Raw genomic sequence first — 15,404 nt, 5'->3', positions numbered from 1 at the left:
AGTTTATGTGAAAACCCTTCTCCTGGTCTGACCACTGGCCAAAGGCCGGTCTGCCCTCAAACAATGCGCCCCAACCCGAGTTGGACGCGTCTGTCGAGATGACTTTACGATAAGAGATGGTTCCCATCATTACTCCCTGCTGGTACCAGTCAGCCACTAACCAGGGCTGCAGAGCTGCTATGCAGGCCTGAGTCACTCTGATTTTCTGGCCGCCAGACACCCGGCGGGACACGCAAGCATTCAACCAGCGTTGGAGCAGGCGCACACGCAGTAGGCCCAGCTGGAGCACCGCTGCAGCTGATGCCATACAGCCCAACATCCTTTGAAATGTTTTCAAAGGGAGAAAGCTGCCCTTCTGGAAAGATGCGGCTAGGTGGCGAACACGGCGCGCGCGCTGTGTCGATAAACGAGCCGTCATGGTCACCGAGTCCAGTGCTATTCCTAAAAAGGAAATTGACTGGCTGGGCAGTAATGAGCTCTTGGTCCAGTTGACCGTGAGACCCAAGCTTTCCAGATGACTGAGAAGCACTGTTCTGTGAGATAGCAGTTCTGTCTCTGACTGTGCCAATATCAGCCAATCGTCCAGATAGTTCATTATTCGCAGCCCCTGACTTCTCAGGGGGGCGAGCGCCGCGTCCATGCACTTTGTAAATGTACAGGGTGCCAGGGACAGGCCGAACGGCAGGACGGTGTAATGATATACCTGACCGTCGAAGGCGAATCTCAAAAATTGCCTGTGACGGGGTACTATCTGAATCTGAAAATAGGCATCCTTCAGATCTAGAGAAATAAACCAGTCCCTCGGGCGAACGTGCGCGAGGATTTTCCTGGTCGTCAGCGTTTTGAACGGTCTTTTTGCAAGCACTTAGTTCAAATGTCTCAGATCTAGGATAGGTCTGAAGGCTCCGTCCTTCTTGGGTACGAGAAAATATCGGCTGTAAAAGCCTGACTCGCTCAGAGAAGGCGGTACCTTTTCTATAGCCCCTTTGCACAGCAGCTTTGCTATTTCTGCGTGAAGTAGGTGTGCTACTTCCGCATTCACTATCGTCGCGGTCCGGGCTTGAAAGCGCGGGGGACGGCGAATGAATTGAACTGTATAGCCCTGCTTTATTGTGCTCAACACCCATTCTGAAATCCCTGGGATAGTTTCCCACGCAGCTATGTGAGCCGCTAGGGGGCGAATGGCCTCCGGGTTCAGACCGCCGCCATTTGCGGGCTTGTGAAACTGAACCGGAGCCGAAAGCGCGGTGCACGCGCTCTCGGTTCTGGGCAATGGCTGCTCACTGAAAAGCCGAAACCGGCTGATTTATGTGAGATGTCCCAATCATAAGGGATGGGGAACAGTCTTTTGTCATTTTTTTTGACGCGCGTGCAGCGCTCCGGGCGGGAAAGCTTCCTGTAAGCGTGAGCGCGTGTGCGCGGGCACAAGACTTACAAGTGTATTTGATGCCCCGATCATAATGGATGGGGAGCGTTTTATTAATGCCCTGCGTTTTGTGATAACACTTAAACGCGCGGGCGGAGCCCGGGGGGAGGTTAGTGTTAGCAAGCGTGAACGCACTCAGGCGGGCACGAGACTTACATTCATAACCTGCTTTCTTTTGTGAAACTGACCCGGAGCCGAAAGCGTGGCGCGCGCGCTCTAGGTTCTGGGCAATGGCTGCTCGCTGAAAACCGAGACCGGCTGATTTATGTGAGATGTCCCAATCATAAGGGATGGGGAACATTCTTTTTTTCTTTTTTTTTTTTCACTTTTTGACGCGCGAGCAGCGCTCCGGGCTTAAAAGCTTCCTGTAAGCGTGAGCGCGGGCACGAGACTTACAAGTGTATTTGATGCCCCGATCATAATATATGTGGAGCGTTTTATTAATGCCCTGCGTTTTGTGAGAACACTTAAAAACGCGCGGGCGGAGCCCGGGGGGAGGTTTGTGTTAGCAAGCGTGAACGCACTCTGGCGGGCACGAGACTTACATCCATAACCTGCTTTCTTTTGTGAAACTGACCCGGAGCCGAAAGCGCGGCGCGCGCGCTCTCGGTTCTGGGCAATGGCTGCTCGCTGAAAGCCGAGACTGGCTGATTTATGTGAGATGTCCCAATCATAAGGGATGGGGAACAGTCTTTTGTCATTTTTTTGACGCGCGAGCAGCGCTCCGGGCGGAAAAGCTTCCTGTAAGCGTGAGCGCGGGCACTAGACTTACAAGTGTATTTGACGCCCCGATCATAATGGATGGGGAGCGTTTTATTAATGCCTTGCGTTTTGTGATAACACTTAAACGCGCGGGCGGAGCCCGGGGGGAGGTTTGTGTTAGCAAGCGTGAACGCACTCTGGCGGGCACGAGACTTACATTCATAACCTGCTTTCTTGATCGTGTAACAGAGCGGGCAGATAGTGGGCACAGACTTGTGGACACATTTCTTACATTCAACACTCGAGCGGCTTCTCTGCGCTTCATGAGAGTGTGCTCTGCGAGGTTCGGAGTGCTTATGTGTAGTGGTGAACGCTGGGGCGTGGGCACTTTCATTACACTTACAACACCGACGGCATGAGCCGGACCAGACATTAAATACTCTTTTTGAGATTTTTCTGGGTCGCCGTGAAAACGGCGTTTGTGTGCAGGCGAGAGGGTCAACAAACCGGCTCGTTGGCTGCTAATTGAACCACTGCAGTAGCCTGTTTGAAGGGGACTGACAGGGAATAAACTTAAACACGCACGTCTTTTCGGAGGCGATGTGTCTGTTAGTAAGCGTGAGCGCTCGTGAGCGGGCTGTTGTCAGTCTGAAGGAGAGGTGTATTCTGCCCAGATCTCCTGCTCAGATCACTCTCACATGACTCAGCTCTCCTGGTTGAGCTACACTAAGTAGGGTATGTGCCATGTGCCTATACAGACCGGCGCGCTGCTCTGTATTCCCTATGTGAGCTTATGTACAAGTGATGGCCCGCGTGGCTGGCCACCTTATTTTTTCCACTTATGGGGTTCCCCTGAAAGCTCGGGTCTCATGTGGATGCTTGGCGCGCACGGCGTTGACAAAGTGTTCCCGTAGCGTAAGCTAAACTTACGCAATACGAGAGAACCTCTCGTAAGAGAACGATACTCGGTTACTAACGTAACCTCGGTTCTCTCTAGAGAGAGAACGAGTATTGCGTAACCGGCCGTGCTCGCGCCATGAGCGACTTCGCTTCAGTCGACGAAAACCAGGGAAGTCAGCCTACAGCCCCTAGTGTTATACGCTAAGCCACGCCCATTCTGGCGGGCTGTGACGCTATGAAGGCGCGGGCGCCCTTCATTGGGCGTGACGTCACGCCGGGCTCACTGGTAGGCTGCAGCAGTTGCCCGCAGGGCAGCCAATGAGCACGCTAGATGGCCTGCTCTAGGTCTGCTAGCTGCTGCACTGCGTTGACAAGGAATACAAAATTAAGGATAATTTTTTGGCTTCAGTATCTCGAGAAGATGAATCTTTCCCGTAGCGTAAGCTAAACTTACGCAATACGAGAGAACCTCTCGTAAGAGAACTGTACGTTTCTTGTCTATTACCACTGCTACTTATACCAATGATGGAAATAAGCGCAGTTACTATAGCTAAATATGTGGGAGAGTGTTGCTATAGTGTGATCAAAGTCAATACCTAATAAAAACTAGGTAGCACAGCATTTGCAATTTGAAAGGGTTTAATGACAATATGATTATGGTTCAACTTAAAATAGTTACAAAATAGATGTATGAGATGATAAAAACCTATACCAATAATCGTACCCAGCATATATGTAGAATAAGAGGTAGAAAGTGTAGAGAGAAAGAGACAAAGAAAAGAAGAGCCAGAGAATAAAAGACAGAGCAACAGTTGCAATATCCCTTACTTAACCCAAATGTGAGACATTCAAACTGACCAATTAGAAAATGACAACTTCCCCCACTGTACTAAAGGTGTAACAATTCGTAGACCCCCAATGTGCATACATTGGCCTACAGGCCTTGAGCACTATCAATACCTCTGTTTTTACGAATTCTAATGGTCCTTGGGGTAAGAAAGAGGGGGGTTGAAACTGTTAAAGCAAATGTCTGATTATTTTCAACCCTACATAGGCAACCATCAAGAACATCATAGCAACTGCATAGCATTGCTGTAAAAACCACTCCGAACACACTAGTAACTGTATAGCAGCAAGTGTATTTACAGCCAGCACTAGTGACATTCCTTCAGAAAATGTTCAAATCTGCTTTATATTGTGTCTTTGTGTCCGCAGCGAACCTGAGAGCTCTGTTTGTATTCAGACAAACACTTCGGCCGGTTACCTGCAGGCCGTGGACTCGGCAGGGACCCCCCTGTGTCTGTCCTGCCAGAAGCCCAGCGGGGAGCACTCTGGCTGGGCAGGAGGATTCTGCAGCCCTGCCTGTATGGAGGACTTCCAGCTCCGCTCCAATCAGGGATACATGCGCGCCCGCGTGCTGGAGACGGAGCAGGGTGTGTGTCAGCACTGCGGACTGAACGCCCACCAGCTGTACGTGCAGGTCCGGGACGCCCCGCACACACACCGCAAGGAGATGCTGGACAACACATGGCTGGCACAACTTCCTCTCAAACAGGTTGGGCATTTATAGGAGCTTCATGCCCTCATTCTTGGCCAGAAAAGAGTGACAGTGGTGACAAGTATATCACTAGCTATTACTATAGCGCATAGGTTCTCAAAGTGCGGCCCGCGGGCCAATGGCGATAACATCTGAAAAACATCTGTAAAACTGTTAAAACTGTACATTGCTTTGAAAAAATTAATCTATCCGTTTAGTGGTGTTTAGCGGCCGAAAACAGCACCGCAAATCCCATTACAATTTAAAAGGGTATGTTGACCAAGTAATCAATATTCAGTGTGACTTAATGACAAGCTTATTAATAGCCGCGCTTCCATTAACTTTCAAATTTTTCACCGGCGCGAACACTTGCATTTTCCTATCAACAGTGGAGACAACTTAAAATACTCTATCATTTCTGATCATACAGAAAATAATAATACATTATTCGCAACTACTTTTATTTGTGTAAACTCATAATAACAAGAAAACATTGTCCTTTTGTAAAATAAAATAAAACAATCAGTAGCTAGCCTACGTGCTTTCATGATCTCCGTGAACTGGAGCGCGAGAACTGAAACAATATAACCTATGTAGGCGAAAGCTTGAAATGTCCACTTTTAAACAAATTCGAATCGAAAGCAATACCTTCTGATTATGTAATCCGTATGAAAGGAGCATTTCTCTCTAAAAGCGCATCTGCTTAACAGCGGAGATATAGACATGTTTTTAGCCGACACTTAGAAAACAATAATTAATAAACAATTAAAATGCCTTGCTGTTTTTTCAGACACATTTATTATCATTCGCCTATAACTCACCTATAAATCAACTTTCTGTTGGCTGTGGTTCCAGACACACAGGCTATAGCCTATATGGCTCTTCTCATTCAGCACTGCGGGAAAAATATAAATTCCAGGTTCTAATTTGGCCTTAGAAAACCAGTAAAATCGACATGTTTTCCATATTAATTTGTAAATATTTTAAATGTTTAATAAAGGTGCAAAAAGTAGGCTCATTTAAACAAAAATCTGAAAAAGTCTGTTGGTATTTACTTTTTTGCGCAGCAGTTGCTGTTGCCAGTTCAAATTAAAATGTTGATGTTCAACTTTGCGTTTTAAAAAGACGACAATCGTAAATTTTTCGTTTTTCAGTTACGGTTAAAAAAAATAGATAATAATAGCGCAAAACATTTGCGAAAATCTGCAATAATGGAAACGCGACTGACAGGCAATGATAGATATCAATGATGATGACTTGTTTGGTAAGCTTCTATTTTAAAAGTTTCTGTTAAAAAAAAACTCGCCAGGTTTTGCCTCAGTTATGAATTAAAATCTGTTTATTGCAATAAATGTTAACTGTAGAGATGCAATCTGTTCATTAAAATTATTTCAAATGGGATTTTATTTCGGTTTTTTTTCTTTTTCTCCCCCGCCCCTTTAGCGGCCCTCAGTTCAATGTTGGGTTACTAAATTGGCCCTCACCTATGAAAACTTTGAGAACCCCTGCTATAGCGGCATTTTACATTGGCCTATGGGTTTTTTTATGCTGAAATATTCCATGCTAAACTTCCTCAAATGTTTAGTGAATTCATCATGCTTATTCTGGTCTGTTTTAAAACTGCAATGCACATAGGCGTCGATTTCGGTGGGTACGCGTCCCCATGGTTAATTCCCGCCAAATTCAAAGTCAAAATGACAGCACTGGCCGTGATCACGGAGTTAAGAAATTTTTCCAAGCTCGATTTTAATTCAAAATCTGAGTTAATAGCAAGAGGGAGATCTACGCCAGCCTTAGATGGACTAGTGCAGCAAAAGGGCCCCAAAATTGTGCGATCGTTTCAAACAGACTGGTATGAAAGAAAAGATGTGATCGACGTCTTCACGAGGAAAGAGCAGTGGAGGGATTTTATGTACAAATAATCTACCGATTGGTGAGTCAAAAACTATTTTTGGCTTAATATTGAATTGATAAATGTGGTTGAATTAATGCAAGCCATTTGCCTTTATATTCAATTGAGCAGTGTGTGATTTTACTTTTGCTGACTGACAAACATAATTGGCCGCTGTGCAACAATTAGGGATTAAGAATGGTTGCATTCTGATGCTGGAGTGGACATTAACTACCGGTGTGTGCCTGTGCCGCTCTTGTGTGTGTGCCTGCGTGCGTGTATGTGTGTGTGTGTGTGTGTGTGTGTGTGTGTGTGCGTGGGAGAGAGAAAGAGAGAGAGAGAAAGAGAGAGAGAGAGGGAGAGAGAGAGAGCCGGTGAGAGTACACGATATACATCCCGATTTGTACATTTCTTGATATGCCGCGCTTGTGCGTAATGTTTACTGTTAGCCTAAACAACACATCAGGTAATCTGGCTTTCAACTCAGTGCCTAGCCTCTTTAAGACATCACCCCACAACACTGACAAGTTTGTACCCAGCACTTCTGAAAATGCACTTCCGAATGCGTCTCTGTCCCTAACACATTTCAAAATGTAAATGTAATGCTTGCATAAAAATATTTGTTAAAATATTAATGCTTGCCACAATTAGTTTATTATTATTATTATTATTACTACTTCTACTACTGTATTTGTGGCTTATTTTTATTAGTTGTTGGTAATAATAATAACAATAATAATAATATATATCATTTATATTATTGTTTTAAATTATAATAATGATCATAATAATAATATTTGCAGCATGTTTTATTATTATTATTATTATTTGTTGTTGTTAGTAATGGTTATTGTTATTAACAACATATAATAATAAATATGCCACAAATAATAATCACATAATAATAATAATAATTATAAAATCGCCATTAATATAGTTTTATTATTATCTTTGGAATATTATTGTTATAAATATAAAATAAAAATCATAATAATACTATTTGTTACATTTTATTATTGTTGTTATTATTTGTTAATTATAGTTATTAGTATTGTTATTTTTATTAGTTGTTAATAGTTATTGTTATTAACAACACAAATACTGTTAAATATGCCACAAATAATAATAAAATATAATATTGTCATTAATGTTATTATTATTATTAATGATAATAATAAACAGTAATGTGCCATCATTATTATTAAATGCGCCACAATTATTATTATTATTTGTTGTTGTTGTTAATACTAACAATAATAATAGCTATTATCATCAACATCATCATCTGCTCTCCAATGAGAAATAATTGTTCTTTCCTTTGAATTTCTTAGATTTAACCGTGTCCAAAAGCGTCCGATTACCCCCTTGTTCCTTCTGTTCAAAAACTTCCTCTAGAAGGATCTGCATGGCGTGTACGACCAGGACTCATTTCGTCTGGGAAGTTGGCCAGGATTTCCGAATAGTGTGCATTAGTCGCTTCCAAAAGCACATTAGCCAGAATTATCCCCAAAACATTCGAAAGGAGCTCGGCAGACGCTGCATTTTATTGAGAAAATATTGCTTACAGAGAAAGATAAATAAAGATGGCCTGTTTAGCTTGCAGAGGCAATAAGAGCTTAGCGGCCTTGGGCGTCTGCTCTCTGACTCTCTCTATAGAGTTATCAGTGGAGTTCACACTCACACACACACACACAAACCTGGCCTCATCGTGTAGCACACAAACACCCGCCGTCCTTTCCTCCCCGGAGCATCCAGCCTTAACACAACGCCTAGTCTGTCAGATTGCCATTGATTTTTCCCACAGTGCATTGCTACGAGATGCAGCTTTGATTTTTGTTCGGCTTTTCTGTTAGAGCCCCGAGCGGCTGATGCCTGATCAATAACGCGCTTTAAGCTCCAAGTGCCCTCGGCACACAAACAAGCTCACTGTCGTACATGCGAAGGATTGTTACGGAGAGACGTTTGTGTGCGTTTGGCGTTTCCTAGCATTAGCATGTGTACGTGTTGACTTATCGACTTCCGAGGTCTAGGAAGGAAACTTCCCACTCTCGTACCGGGAGGTTATCGTCCGTGCCGCGACCCCCGGGGCTCCTGAGAGATTTAGGATAATTATTGGCCGACTCTGTTGAGGGGGAAGGAAAGGATTGATTCCTAGCGCTGCCTTTTTCCCCCCAGAGACCGCGAGGCTAAAAACAGACGCCGACTGAAATGCCAGCGCTTTGGCTTCGGCCTCTTTGTGTTCCCAGCGCTGATCTTCCACTTGTGATTTCCACTCGAGCTTTAATCCTGGTGAAACACCTGAAGTCCTTCGCCACGGTGGTCTGTTGAGGCCTGCGGAGCGGTTTGGAATGAGGGAATTATGAGTTCCCGGTGGGCTATTCAGAGCACTTTCATGTCGCTGTTCAATAAAACAACAGGAATAAAAAGGCTTTACACACAACAACGACACTTTTGAGACACTCAAGACTCTCTGCTGACTTTCAAGTGACAAACCGACAATTGGTTTTACTGATATTTGTTAACCAGCAATCACACTTTTTTACTTAAAGACCCCCCTGTGGTGAAAAATCTAGTTTTTAATGTCCTTGTGGTGTTTTTAATAGACTAACAGACAAACCATGTGCAAATTCATCAGTCAACGCCGTTGCTGAGTATTTTTTCCTTAAAACTGCAGAGAAAAAAAGACTCTCAAAAACGCGAATTATGTGTGTGTAAGTATATGTGTGTGTGTATGTATGTATGTATGTGTATATATATATACATATGTATATTATGATGTTATGATGAACTATATGCCTTCACTGACGTTCTGAGATGTTCAAAGCGTTTCTGATGATTGTTAGAAGGCAGATGTCTGACTCGGAGATGGTGAACGGGAACTTGGTTTGTGTAACATTAGCAACACCTTATTAGCTGTTTGATAACGTAGTCAAGCCAAAGGCTAATCATATCAGTTACCATTATGTGTCAGACGTAGATAGCGATACATAAAACGCATTACCATTGTGATACATCAGCTTGTAGATGAGCCTGTATGATTCACTCTTCCACTTTTTCTTCTGAATTAGTTCCTGGTTCAAATATGTATGGCAGAATTAAAGGATTAGTTCACCTCAAAATGAAAAATTCCTAATAATTTACTCACCCCAATGCCATCCATGATATGTCTTTCTTTCCTCAGTGGAATGGAAATTAAGTTTTTTGAGGGAAACATTTCTGGATTATGGACTTCAATGACAACCAGCGTTTTGAAGTCCAAATCAATGCAGTTTCAAAGGTCTTTGAAGTGCTTCAATGGACTGTGCACGATCGCAGCTGCGGAGGAGGGTCTTATCAAACGAAACAATGGGTCATTTTCACACAAAAAAAAATATATATACATATATATATATACTTTTTAACTACAATTGTTCGGATTGAGCTGATCTGCAACGCACCGGGAACTACGTTGAAAGGTCACGCTCAATGTCGCCGGCGTCGGCGGAAGTAACGCCACACTGTTCACAAAGCGACCGTGCGAAGGAGGATAGTTCAAATTGTATTGGTCGCTTTGTAAACAGTGGGGCGGTACTACTGCCAGCGCCAGTGACATCGAGCGTGAGACATGGATATCTTGGATGGCATTGCCATCTTGGCCATCTTGGCAACGCATTACCGCACTTCGCTCCCGCATAACAGAAAATGGGCAAAGAGGCGGGACGTGGGTGGAGCTGAGGTGCCTGGATGCTGAAACCACCCCCGCCTAGCTCAACGAGATTGAGTTTGCTCAGGAGCTAAAGGAGATAATTAATGCTATATGCTACTGGCAGTACAGTTGCAAGGGCTGTGCCAAGTGTGTGACCACACAGGGCCTCGCGCTAAAGTGACAGCTGACTTGATGATGTAAAGCCAATAGTTAAACTTCATATTTTTGCCCTTCAAAATACTATATAATTTAAAAGACATAGCTAAAAGTGAGACTATGTGTGTCGTGATGCTTATAGTTAAAAATGTATTATGCAGTAACTTAGCGTGTGACAGTGATTCATGCGCATACATGTCAGTCAGCGCGGCATCGCACGTCAGGTACGGAGATGGCTTTATTTATATTCAGTCCATTTTAAATTCTGATTTTGGCCGCCTCTCAAATGGGTCAAACCATAGATATTACCTAAGAAGTGCAAGTAAATGCGCTAGAAATCCGCGCTCATTCAAGTATGAGCATTTATTGCATGGACGGGGAAAGCACTGACACCTGCAGGAATTCATCTGACAGTACATAAGCATATCTAGTCTATCTGTTCAGTGAGAGAAACGGTACCGAAGAACGAGTCCAATGGCATGGGCGAATGTACTGTATATTATGTATTAATATATTAATATATGTATTAAATACGTGTATTAAATTGTATGAAATATTCCCCAAAAGAATTCCAGGCTGTAAACCAGTTTTTTTTTCTGATGTGAAGCATTTTAACATGAGGGATATATGGAATTGACTCCCTTTTGGAGCCTGTCTCTAGCGGTCAGTTGATGAACTGCAGTTTAAGTCACTTCCGTATTGGCTTCAAGAGAGATTAAAGTGGGACTTTATCGCTTTACAGGAAACATCATTGTTCATTTTAAGCTTGACAGTTAGATTTATTAAAAAAATTGTTATTAAAAAATATTTTCGTTATTAATAATAAACAATATATATATATATATATATATATATATTTAAATTATTGTTTGTGTTAATATTAGTAATGAAAATAACACTTTTATTATAATTATTAAACATTTTATAACTATTATAGTACGTTTCTCAAAATTATTAGAAGTATTATTTCTGTTATTAATACAAAACAAAATGTTTATTAAATCGTTGTTGCTGCTGCTGCTGTTAATAATGATACAAATATTTTTATTAAAATGTATCAATATTATTAAAAATATTTAAAATAATTATTTTTAATTACAACACATTTTTTATTTAATTGTTGTTGTTAACTATTTGAATTAAATTATTATTAGAATATACTTTTATTAATGATAGTACTCTTATTAAATAAACAACAATATTGGTGGTATGGTATTATTATTAATATAGCATTATTTCTATTAAATTGTTGTCGGTAATAATAAACAATATTTTTATTCAATATTATTGTTTATAATAACATCTTTTTATTATCATTGATGGATTATAAAAATATTTGTGTTGTTATTAATGAACAAAAAATTATTCAAATTAATTATAATATTATTTTTATTATTTTTGACAATGGTTTAGTTATTGTTTAAAAAAGCTGCAAATAAAATCAGTGAATAAAAGGATTCCTCTTATCGGTTATCGGACACTTAGGCATACAAATAATATGTATTATATCGGTCATAGAAAAGCTTGTATTTTTAATTTCATGCAGAATTCAAACTCAAATGTGATTGCTCCGCAGGTTTCTTTGCACGCTGTGTTATCTGATGATTTATCTGACATTGTGTTGCAGCTGAATGAGATGATACAGAGTCCCGTGGAGGGACAGTTCTGGCAGGTGGACCACATTAACCCTGTGTACAGAGGGGGAGGACAGTGTTCCCTGGACAACCTTCAAACCCTTTGTACCGTCTGCCATCGGATGGTACAGCAAACGCATATATACTAATATTTATTTATTCATTTATTTCCATAAAAATTATATGGCATTTAAATAAGATCAAATTTATTTTGTTATTTATATATATAATTGTTTTTATAGAAACCATGTTAAATATACATGTATTTATTATATACATAAATACATTTAAAATGTTTGTAAATATATGATATTAATTAATAATAATAATGTATATATTATATTAGTATGTTATATATTCTTTAAATTAATTTCATTTAGATAGGATTTAATTAGATTATCATTTTCTTATGAATATGCAACTCATTTGTACGATTTGGTGGTGAGTTTGTGGACGGTTTATTTTGCAGAGAACAGCACAGCAGGCCAAAGACAGAAGTCAGATGAAGCGAGGCCAAGCAGCCTCCAAACTGGCCTCTGACATCACACGATTCTTCATCAAGAAATGAGACGCACTCTCTGTAACTATTAAAAAAAACACAATATGAGAAGCAAGGAGCCATTGCCTTGGAAACGGGCTGTCTGCGTGTTACATGTCACAGGCGTTATTTACACACATCTGAAGTATTTGAGAATTGTTAATTCTGTGAACATGAGTTAGTTGATTGGATGGCTGTTTTTAAATCACTGCTCTCAGCATGAGTCACAGCTTTTGAAACTATTATATTCGATGTGAATAACCATACATTTCAGTAAAGTCACCAAATAAACATGTTATTTTTAAAGCAGTCTTCATTAAGTTTTCATGGCGTAGTGGTTATTGACCCATTGAGCTGTGGTGCTCATGCGGGCTTCTCAAGTTCGAATCCGGCACATTTAGCCATCCTGTTACACATTTAACCATTCAAAGAACTGAAATTCTAAGAATTTGCTCATGATTTGTCATTTTCGTCGAAGTTTCTTTTGGAACATGCATAACTTTTTTTGGATTGCAAAATATTTGTGTTGCAGGTTTAAAGGACGCACTGCAGACCGCCGCAGGGTTTGTTAGCGTGAGAGGTTTCCCAGTGTCCCCGAGGTTTTTTGAGGTCAGTGCAGAGATAGAAGGCTGTGTGGAGCAGGATGTTCTCCAGGCCGGGTCATGAGTGTCTATAAAGCGGGATAAAGCTTATCTCTGCTACTCACCAGAGTACGACACAGATTGGCACGAGACACAGGGTAGGTTATTCTTAGACTGCTGAATAAACTTACAAGAAACTCCTATGTTAGTTACATGCACATTTTAGAGGTCTGTACAGGCTTTAGACTGAAGCCCGTATCCGAGATCGTTTAACCCGACCTGACCCAACCGGTATAGTTACATTTTAAGCCCAAATCCGAATCCTGAAGTCCGTCTCTCACTGAAAATAAGTTTTTGCGATATGCTGTATTTTACGATTAGCATGCAACTATCAGTAAACAAATGCATGTAAACAAACACAGTTTCATCAAGACAGTCAGCAAAAGAGAGCAAAAGCGAAAAAGCACATACTTACCAGTTATGAAACTTTGCTGGGTGAACAGGTGTAACAGTCACATAAATTCCTCTGGAAGTCAAACTTAAAAAGTTTATCCAAAACTGTTGTTCTTGCTCTCGCACGCTCTTTTGGTCACTACACCGTTGTCGGCATGCAAACATATTTATTTATTCATATATATACACTGTGTGTGTGTGTATATCTATATATGAGTAAAGTTTGTAACTAAAGTTTTTCTTTAGTTACAAACCTGAAGCTATTTATTTATAAAACATTAACCCGAACCCGAGTTTGAGAACTCAAACATTTGTGATGTTTTCACATTTTATTTTATTTGCAGGTTCCTTGTAACCTCTCGATAGTGTATCGAATTTGATCAAATTCAAATGGATGAAATAAAAGATTAAGATAATAATTTATAGTATAATAACATATATAAATTCAACAGGATTTACATTTTATATAATCTGAATAACTATAAATATACACTATATATATATATATACACATTATATGTATATTCTGAACTATTTATTCTGATTTATATATTCCAAGGTACAGATACATATGTGAAATAACAGCTATATACTAAATGTATATAATTTAAGTTAAATGTGCGTACAATTCAAAATATATTTTTATTTAATATAAAATGTATCATTTATATGTTAAGAAATATTTTTATTATTCATTATTTATATCTTTTTAATTTAATTATTTCAATTTTTTTTGCTATTTGGTCCAAATAATACTTAGAAAAATAAATGTTTTGGTTTTGTATAAAAATTATTATGTAGTCATACTTGTCTACAAAATTGATTTCAAGGATTTAAACAAAAGTTTAAATATTTACAGATGAAAAGGATGAATCTTTGACTAGAAGTATTCTAGTGTATCTATCTATCTATATATAGCTTAGTATATATATATATATATATATATATATATATATATATAAACCTGAAAATATAGTCATGAATCCTGATTATGTAGTTGTGTATGTTAAATATATCTTTGTCAAGATATATTGTGAATGAGTCGTGAAACGAGATGTAATCCTTCTTCAGGCGTCGCAGAAAAGAAATTGCGCTGCAGCAAAACTTTGTGTTATTTTAATCTGTCTCTCAGGAGTAAACTCAATAAAGGCTGGGGGAGGGAGGACAATACTTCCGTCGCCATGGCAACAGACTTGAGTGATGCATATTGCCAGGGAGATGGGGGCTTTTTTACAATTCGACTGTCTGTTCACAGTGATGCTGCCAGACAAATTAGCCGCTTAAAACCCGTGTCCCGAACACACCTCTGCCGTCAGCGTTGTTAACCTCTGACCAAATCACCACGCACCTTTCATTAGCACGACACCACAGAATAAACAAGATCAGATATGACCAGGAGGGAACGAACTGTTCGTTTAATAGATTAGATTAGGCGTTTTTTGAAGAACTTCCAAACGTAAGAGACGTTTCAGGAAGTGACTAACATAGTCCGTGTTTCCAAAGTAGACGGAAACACGGTAATTAGTGTGATATTCTCTGGGAAAAGTTGAATGTTGGCATGTCACTTGGAGCGTTTTGTTCATGTCGACATAAGTTGATATTTTATTTTAAGACGCGTGAAAATTGCATTGGTCGGTTTATGAAAGTACCCGTTTGGATAATCATGATGTTCTGTGACTCGTTCGGCACCTCCGAGTCTGATTTCTCTCAGGTGTGAGATTCGCCCGAGTGTACGAGCTAATGAGGCACAACCAAAAACTGCTTATATAGACACGGCTGTGTGCTTTTATTCTCTTTACATCTCCGTTTTATGAGTAGCCAGGCAGTCCTGAATGGACCGGAGACTGAATTTAGAATAACAAGGATGCGCAAACACACGAGCGGCCAATCATCGGTGATTC

At 40.3% G+C, this 15,404-nt stretch overlaps 1 protein-coding gene across 4 annotated transcripts in view; it reads left to right on the top strand.

Annotated features, from left to right (window-relative positions):
• Window positions 1-12,775, top strand: part of zranb3 (zinc finger, RAN-binding domain containing 3) — a 63,062-nt gene extending 50,287 nt beyond the window's left edge. For all 4 annotated transcript variants that reach the window (XM_077226138.1, XM_077226140.1, XM_077226136.1 and 1 more), the window contains exons 20-22: window positions 4,244-4,583; window positions 11,925-12,056; window positions 12,401-12,775. In XM_077226138.1, the coding sequence (XP_077082253.1) occupies window positions 4,244-4,583; window positions 11,925-12,056; window positions 12,401-12,499 (571 nt within the window). In that variant the 3' untranslated portion in view covers window positions 12,500-12,775. The remainder of the gene's footprint in view (window positions 1-4,243; window positions 4,584-11,924; window positions 12,057-12,400) is intronic.
• Window positions 12,776-15,404: the final 2,629 nt, after the last annotated feature.

This window comes from Siphateles boraxobius, unplaced genomic scaffold (genome assembly GCF_051911475.1).
Source record: "Siphateles boraxobius isolate OS27281-9 unplaced genomic scaffold, OSU_SipBor_1 13, whole genome shotgun sequence".
NCBI classification, from domain to species: Eukaryota; Metazoa; Chordata; class Actinopteri; order Cypriniformes; family Leuciscidae; genus Siphateles; species Siphateles boraxobius.
Note: the sequence above shows the minus strand (reverse complement) of the source record. Positions and strands in the feature narration are given on the sequence as shown.